This window comes from Morone saxatilis, unplaced genomic scaffold (assembly GCF_004916995.1).
Source record: "Morone saxatilis isolate NCDOM2014 unplaced genomic scaffold, NCSU_SB_2.0 Contig23, whole genome shotgun sequence".
Classification (NCBI taxonomy): Eukaryota; Metazoa; Chordata; class Actinopteri; family Moronidae; genus Morone; species Morone saxatilis.
The window spans coordinates 20,479,904-20,487,644 of record NW_023339796.1 but is presented as its reverse complement, the minus strand read 5'-3'; the positions used below and the strand labels follow the sequence as shown (position 1 = coordinate 20,487,644).

Here is a 7,741-nt window from a genome sequence, read left to right as displayed (position 1 = left end):
GTTACACACTGGACTTTTAAGAATAATGAATTGAACCCTACTTACGATAATGTTTCCTAGTCATTACTGTTAATGAAATTACTGCTTAATTACACTGAACATCATACAACAATCAACACAGTCAACTAAATTTTGTCATGAAATGAAAGCCAAATTTACTTTGAAGATTGTATATTTGAACATAAAATAATTTATGGCACAGCTGCCATTCAGACCACACACAATAATATAATAAACTCAAAGGTCCATTTACTAGGTTTTTCAGAGCTTTCAACTTCATCTCACGGTGACACATGGTCACAGTGATGTGTTGACCATGTTCATCACATTCAGCGATAGACATTTTTATATAGAGTAAAAATACAAAAAAGGTATTTTTTGAGATTTAGCACCATACTACTAAAGCTTTTTAGATGCAAGATGAATTTCACAAGTTTTACCTGATATCAGATTTGATGGCATGATGGTATCATACATGGGAACCTGCTTGTGGGAGCCTGTGTGGTTGGATTCAGAGATCTGGAACCAGGCTGAAAGTCTGCCATATAGCAGCCAAGAAATATTCGTGCAGTTGGTCTTGATCCCTGACCTAAAATGATATGTCTGTAAAAAACATATATATATACAACAGAATTCAAATATTCTAAAATCAACTACAAGAACATGTTCTGTAAAGTAATGTATTGTTTTGTTTTCATAGGCAATGGTTGGAGGAGGCCATGAAGGAAAATGAACCTGACTCCTGTTTCATCTTCTTGGTTGGTACAAAGAGTGACCTGCTGGTGAGTATGTTTTACATTATGTGTATAATTTGCAGATTTTCACATATGCAATCTTCTTCTAGTACCCAACTTTCATTTTCTCAAGCCCTCAGAGGAAAGACAGAGGACAGAAAAAGATGCCATTAGGATAGCAACAGACATGCATGCAGAGTTTTGGGCTGTTTCGTCTAAAACAGGTAAAGCCAAGAGCTCACACTTCAGTGCTGAATAGTACATTAAGGAAACATAAATACATTGATTCTAAGCAATGCAGAAAGTTACTGTAAGTTGTTTCTGTATTTTCAGGGGAGAATGTGCAGGGGTTTTTCTTCAGGGTGGCAACTTTGGCCTTTGAGAAGTGCATACTGAAGGACATGGAGAATGGGATCCCAGCTAGCATCGGATGTGGAGATATCAGTAAGTAATGACTCAGCGCCTAACAAGCAGAGATGTTGACTATAGAAGCCTTTAAGGAATACATATATAGAAAACTGTTTGTTCTTCACAGAGTCAGATCGTGCCAACCTGGAGGAGGCTGCACCGCAAGACATGAAGAGGAGCTGCTGCTGATGAAAAGAGGAACTGTTAATGAGAGAGGAACCAGACAGAGGCTCTTTTCTGAGCTTCAGCAGCAGAAATGAAAGTGGCTGACAATGCTCCACTAGACTGAAATGTGCCTTAGGACATGCTCCATTAGGTTCTTGAGTCATCAAAACTGCCATGTATTCTTCCCTTTGCAAAAGGTTCAACCAGTATGTGTTCCTTAAAGCCGACTGACCCTTCCTAAGCCCCGCCCCTTTTGCTTTGTTCTCCAATAACAGTTGAGCAAGCCTCGGTCAGAACCTCAGTTGACTTCCCTCTTTCCTGTACTTAGATATACTATTGGCTAGGCATGTCTATGTTAAAGACAACCACATTTTAAATACGGTTAAAAGATAAAAGCGACATACCATATATAGTCACATCTTAAAATAGCTAATATTAGCAAAAAGTTAAGCTAACTAGCTCACAAGAATTTATGTAACGTTAAATTGGCTAGATAGTAAGCTAGGGTTTTTCTAACACAGCTTTTCTAGCTTTTAAATGTAACTTACTAAATAATGGTTGTTGTAGATTAGCTAGCTTGTTGCTAACGTTTTGTTAACATTAGCTGTGACTATATATATTTAGCGTCTTCCAAATGTTGATTTCTCAACATAGATTAGCCTAGCACACACCACATATCTAAATATAGAAAAGGAGAAAGTTGGTGGAGGTTATAACGCATGCTTGCTCAACTCTTATTGGAGCACAGAGCAAAAACGGATGGGGTAGAAAGGATCAATTGTTATTGGGTGCTGATATGAAATCTAATGAATCTGACCATTTTTATGAGATAAAAGTTTAAAAAAAGTTGCAGTGTTTCATCCAGAATATGATTTTTTTCTCTCAGAACATTTAGACCATGGGGAATCCAAGATGAAGTACTATATGATGACAATAACAAATCTGATCATTGTGTCTAATTGCAATCAGTTGAGTTCACATCTTCTCATGTAGTATTAGTCAATAATATCTGTGAGATACAAACTCTACTATGACCATAATTTTCAGAGGTGGACAGGCAGACCAGACTAATCTGGGACAGGCCAATATTGCCCCTACGTACGGATACTTTTCTTTGCTCCTGTCATAGTGTTTGTTTTAATATACAGTATTGTTGTGGAATATGCCTTGCCCATTATTGTGGTTTGTATACAGACAAGAGTTTAATGAATGTTTATAGGCAAGGAAACCAAATGTTTATGTTAATAAGGGCCACAACATTATAATGTAATTTTTTAATAATATGTTTATTCAATTGAGCAATAGCAGGTGATAGCAGCTGTGCATTTATGACACTAGTATTGTTGTTAAAGCATATTCATATGTAATAAAGTGGTTTATCAGCTGTCTGAACTGTTCTGTCATGATAATATTAAAGATTACGAGGTGTGGCTATGGAAGACTCACAATCAAAATACAAAATGTATCCCTTATGAAAGTCTACAAAGGCTTGTCCAGATGTCTAAATAAAGATGAATTAAATTTATACATGTATATGTACTCTAAATAAATGTTCTAATATGTATGTAATTTGGGGTATTTTATAGGTGTATACTGGATTGTACAGAAAAAAATATATACGTTTGAATCGTCCAACGGAGCGAAGATGGAAGTTAGCGGGGTGAGCCCTCTTGCTTCGCCGAGATACTCTCTGAACGTCCGAACGAATCACATCACACGTTTCCATGTTTTGGAGGAAGACCGACCAGTGACTGTGAGCTAGTTAGCTAGCAAACTGCCTTCTATGTCCACCCTTACAACGGTGACTCTAACTTATATTGACTATATGGATATATTTACATTTCAAGTCGTTATTGTAACGTCGGGGCTAGTGTTTGTTAACTCAGTTCACTAGCTGAAGCGTTAAGTTGTCTGAAGTTAGCCATATGCTAGGCTAGCATATGTCAACATCCCAGGGCAGTCTGAGCTGTGGAGTAGTGACTACTCAGGTACCGCTACATTTATTATTCTGCGTGTGCTTGTTCTAACCGATCCACCATAATGCTTTATGTCTTAAACGTAAATCTTAAGTTATCATAATAAATATATAGGTTACGTCTTGAATTTAACTAGATCTGTGTGATAATCTATTAGCTATAGCAGGCAGCTCATCATAAGTAAACAGAAAACTTTAATATGTAGGTTTCAGTAACTTTATTTCAGTCAAAACGCTACTTTCGGATTAGTTTGCCTCAGCACTTTTGCATAGACTACTAACGTTAGTACACCACTGTGAAGAAGACTAGGCAATGTTTTAAAAATAATAATATCAAGTGAATCAATGCTATATTGCTAATTTATTTTTAAAAAAATGACAAGACCATTAAAGACAACCAATACGTACAAAGGGAGTCAAAGTAAAAACTGAGCTAATGCTTTTGTTCCCAGGCTGGTTCATCATGAAGACCAATAAGTCATATAAACTTGTGCTGCACAAGAAAGGTTTTGGTGGAAGTGGTAAGAAAGAACTTGCAATTCATGTGGCCTAAATGAATGTTTCTCCTTAGCAAGACTTTCTGTCAGATTGTTTTGCAAATGAACCTTTCCTTTGAGCAGATGATGAGTTGGTTGTCAACCCGAAGGTTTTCCCTCAAGTCAGCCTGAGGGATATAATCGAGATCGCACACCCCACTGATGAATACAGGTGAGTTTGCATGCAATGTGAAGATCACAGTGGTATTTTTTTATGCTGTTTCACTGATTTATCACTACCTAGTCTGTGTATAATCTGGCATTGTCTCTTTTGAAACTCCCAGTCCTCTTCTGCTGCAAGTCAAGAGCCTAAAAGAGGACCTTCAGAAAGGTAAATAAATAAGGATGTAACCCTGTGTCAATGATAACTGTAGAGTATGGAGCTAAAAGGGTTAATTCATCTGGGAGGGATCTTTTGATAAATAATTAAAGTCTTTCTTAAAGCAAAAATGCCAAACAGGACCTAGTTCTTGGTCTTAAATGTGACCATTTGCTGCCTTTCTTTAGCTTTTGTGATACTAAACGTAATATTTGGGGGTTGGGGGGAGTGTTGGTTAGAGAGAATAAGTAATCTGAAGACATCACCTTGAGCTTTAGGACACTGTGATGGGATTTTATTTCACTATTTTATATTATTTTATTGAATTGATGAAGACTACTCAGTAATGAAAATTATTGGTAGTTGCAACCCTAGAGAGCTCTCAAGTGGTGGACAGAATAACAGAAATACCTCACGATCTAATGTAATCCAACACAGCAGCCTGCAACACATCCTTCCTTTGTGATTCTTATAATGTTCAGCGTTTCTGTAATTTAGTCCAACTCCAATAATATACAGCATAAATTGACAACATACATTGATTGTAAATGCTTTGCCTGCACACTGCTCATGATGGATATCTTGTTCTTGTCTAGAAACCATCAGTGTGGACCAGACTGTAGCACAAGCCTTCAAACTCCGTGCTTACCAGGATGTCATTGTTAACATTGTCGACCCAAAAGTATGTTCACTGTGACCCCTCTGCGGCTCCGCCTTTTGTCAGTCGAATAGCTCTCATAGTTTTTTTTTTTCTTTTGCAGGATGTAACCCTGGACCTAGTGGAGCTGACGTTCAAGGACCAGTACATCGGCAGAGGAGACATGTGGAGACTAAAGAAGAGTCTGGTGGGGCATATGAACGTTTATGTGTCTGGCTATATTAATGTGTAATAGAACATTTACGTGAGGATTGAACTGTTCCTATCTTTATTCCAGGTGAGCACGTGTGCTTATGTGACGCAGAAAGTGGAGTTTGCAGGAATCAGGTACTAAGCATTTAGAGTGACTTGAATGTAGAATAAATGAATATGTAAGTACACTTTTCTATGATTGAGCAGCACCAAAAGCAGCCAGCATACAGTATGTGTAAATGTTAAGATTTTAAATCATAGCTGCCTGTTGCCTTATTGTTTTTGTACAGTTATGATGATGACTCAAATGTAGGCCATGAGCCCAGTTCAGAGCAAAGATTCACGACGAGACAAGTTGAAACAAACTTGCTACCACTTGTGATGCGTAGATGTGTGCTTGCAATTGAAACTGTAAAAAATGTGTTTAGCAGGTCCCCAAGTTTCTCTGTGATGATTTTCGTGTTTGACTGCATATTTTTTTTTAAATTGCATGCTAAACGCATGCCCAATACACATATATCGCTGTACATTATATGCATATGCATAATTTCAAAATTCAATAATAATTCAAATCAAATAGTTTTCAGCAAATTCTACCAGATTCTTGTTCAACATCTCCCCAGGTACTACTAAGCAAAGCAGTGGCCAGTGTGTGGCACCTGTCCAGTTATTCATAAAGATCCTGATCCTAAGGAATTTCCACATTAAAAAAATAAAATAATGCACCCTAACACATCCCACAGAGCTGATTATGGAAGTAGCTAATGAGTGAGCCATCTCATCGCTCTTTAGAGTCGCACATGCACTTTCCGACGTACAGCCAATCATAATGTGTTAATGTGTTACGGCATCTGTAAACACAGGACCCTGAGCCAATCTGGCAGGCCGAGCACATCTGGTATCTACACCTCCCAGTTTACACCAATGCAACCAGACAAGCTGATGTATCGTCTCCATAGCAACGACTCAGTGTACTTCTGTTCTAACTGCCACCTTTATGACCTACGCCATCAGCTGGCTTAGGGTTAGCTGAGACAGGACTGTTCACACTGCTGCAACCTTCTAAAACACTTTGCTCTCATCTGCTTTAGTTTCTGTCACTGCATGCATGCTTATGGTGTTTTTCATTCTCCAGAGCACAGGCCAGTGAACTCTGGGTGAAGGGAGAGAAAGTGACCTGTGGGTACATCAGTGAAGACACCAGGGTAAGAGCAGCTTTGAAAGCAGATGCTGATTTGCACTGACAACACGGATACACAGACGCTAGCATTTATTTATGTCAGAGTTACTCATTTCTCTCAAATCTCTTATGACACAGGTGGTGTTCAGATCCACATCTGCAATGGTGTACATCTTCATCCAGATGAGTTGTGAGATGTGGGACTTTGACATTTATGGTTAGTGGACCTCTGATTGTCTCATTGTCTCACGCTTTATAAGCCGGTTTTGTTTGTTGATCTTTGTTTTTTGATGATATATAATTGAATGTTTTGTCCACAGGTGATCTCTACTTCGAGAAGGCTGTGAATGGTTTTCTTTCTGACCTTTTCGCCAAGTGGAAGGTTTGTGATTTATTTTTGTCTGCCTCTGTCATAACTGTAACTGTTGTAAACAAAAAACATTGTTTTAATGTTTATTGTTAAAACAGGAGAAGAACTGCAGTCATGAGGTGACAGTTGTACTTTTCTCACGTACATTCTACAATGCCAAAACTATTGGTGAGTCTTTCTCCTTCATTATCACAGTCACTTATGATGCATATGTATACATGTATCTTTAATACAGTTATTATTGTCCTCAGATGAATTTCCTGAGATCCTGAGAGGGTCCATCAGACAGGATCATGAGGGACGTTTCTATGAAGACTTTTACAGGTAACTGTAGTTATAGCTTTTGTTATCTACCTTACTTCAAGCTCATTTGAGTTACAGACTGGACGTTAGAGGCTTTTGACAACTCTTAACTGCTTTGTGATCAGGGTGGTGGCTCAGAATGAGAGACGGGACGAGTGGACGTCATTACTGATCACTATCAAGAAGCTCTTCATTCAGTATCCTGTCCTGGTGCGGCTGAAAGAAGCAGGTAGTTAACAAGTCGAGTATTGGGCTGACTAATGGATCTTAGAATCAGGTGCTTTTTGTAACCAAAATGTTGTTTTTATTTACTTTCATGCCAGATGGTTTTCCTGTTGGTTATAATTCAACTGCTGCTCAAGGAAACTACTTGGAGGCCATTAACCTTTCCTTCAATGGTAAGTAGTCTATGACAATAGATGTATTCAGGTATCTGGTTATGTAAATACTTGTCAACATCATAGTTGGAGTCACCTGTAGGATTTGCTGTATGCATTGTGCAAGTATACTGATTTATACAGTAGAATTTTTTTTAGAAATGCAGTATAAAATGGCTTGGTAGCCGTGTAGTTGATCATTAGCGTGGAGTACTACTAAAAGTAGCTAGTAGGGATGCCACAATGCCAGAAATTTAGTAGTTGATACCAGTACCAGTGAAATTCCACGATTCTTGGTAAAAGTGTCCCTATCTACCAATAACGAGTCCTGATCCAAGACTTGTATTTTCCTTAATAATACAGCTCTGCATAACATTAAGAAATAATATGCCTGTATCCAAGTTGTTACTTAATGTTTTATTATACTTTACTAAACATCAAAGCAGGCTATAAAATAGCCTACTTTTTTGGCCGTCAGGTCCAGAAGAATTGCATCTTCGGTTTCTACAGTACTGAAGAAAAAT

General features: G+C 38.1%; 2 protein-coding genes across 2 annotated transcripts in view; both read left to right on the top strand.

Annotated features, from left to right (window-relative positions):
- Nucleotides 1-2,673, top strand: part of rab36 (RAB36, member RAS oncogene family) — an 8,935-nt gene extending 6,262 nt beyond the window's left edge. The window contains exons 8-11 of the mRNA XM_035671024.1: nucleotides 701-782; nucleotides 868-958; nucleotides 1,068-1,178; nucleotides 1,270-2,673. Coding sequence (XP_035526917.1) covers nucleotides 701-782; nucleotides 868-958; nucleotides 1,068-1,178; nucleotides 1,270-1,331 — 346 coding nt within the window. The 3' untranslated portion in view covers nucleotides 1,332-2,673. The remainder of the gene's footprint in view (nucleotides 1-700; nucleotides 783-867; nucleotides 959-1,067; nucleotides 1,179-1,269) is intronic.
- Nucleotides 2,674-3,019: 346 nt separating this feature from the next.
- Nucleotides 3,020-7,741, top strand: part of depdc5 (DEP domain containing 5, GATOR1 subcomplex subunit) — a 26,954-nt gene continuing 22,232 nt past the window's right edge. Inside the window, 14 exon segments of the mRNA XM_035670529.1 lie at nucleotides 3,020-3,295; nucleotides 3,735-3,803; nucleotides 3,903-3,990; nucleotides 4,103-4,149; nucleotides 4,734-4,819; nucleotides 4,899-4,982; nucleotides 5,073-5,122; nucleotides 6,123-6,192; nucleotides 6,306-6,384; nucleotides 6,488-6,549; nucleotides 6,636-6,705; nucleotides 6,789-6,861; nucleotides 6,966-7,069; nucleotides 7,164-7,238. Of these exon segments, the coding sequence (XP_035526422.1) occupies nucleotides 3,746-3,803; nucleotides 3,903-3,990; nucleotides 4,103-4,149; nucleotides 4,734-4,819; nucleotides 4,899-4,982; nucleotides 5,073-5,122; nucleotides 6,123-6,192; nucleotides 6,306-6,384; nucleotides 6,488-6,549; nucleotides 6,636-6,705; nucleotides 6,789-6,861; nucleotides 6,966-7,069; nucleotides 7,164-7,238 (946 nt within the window). The 5' untranslated portion in view covers nucleotides 3,020-3,295; nucleotides 3,735-3,745.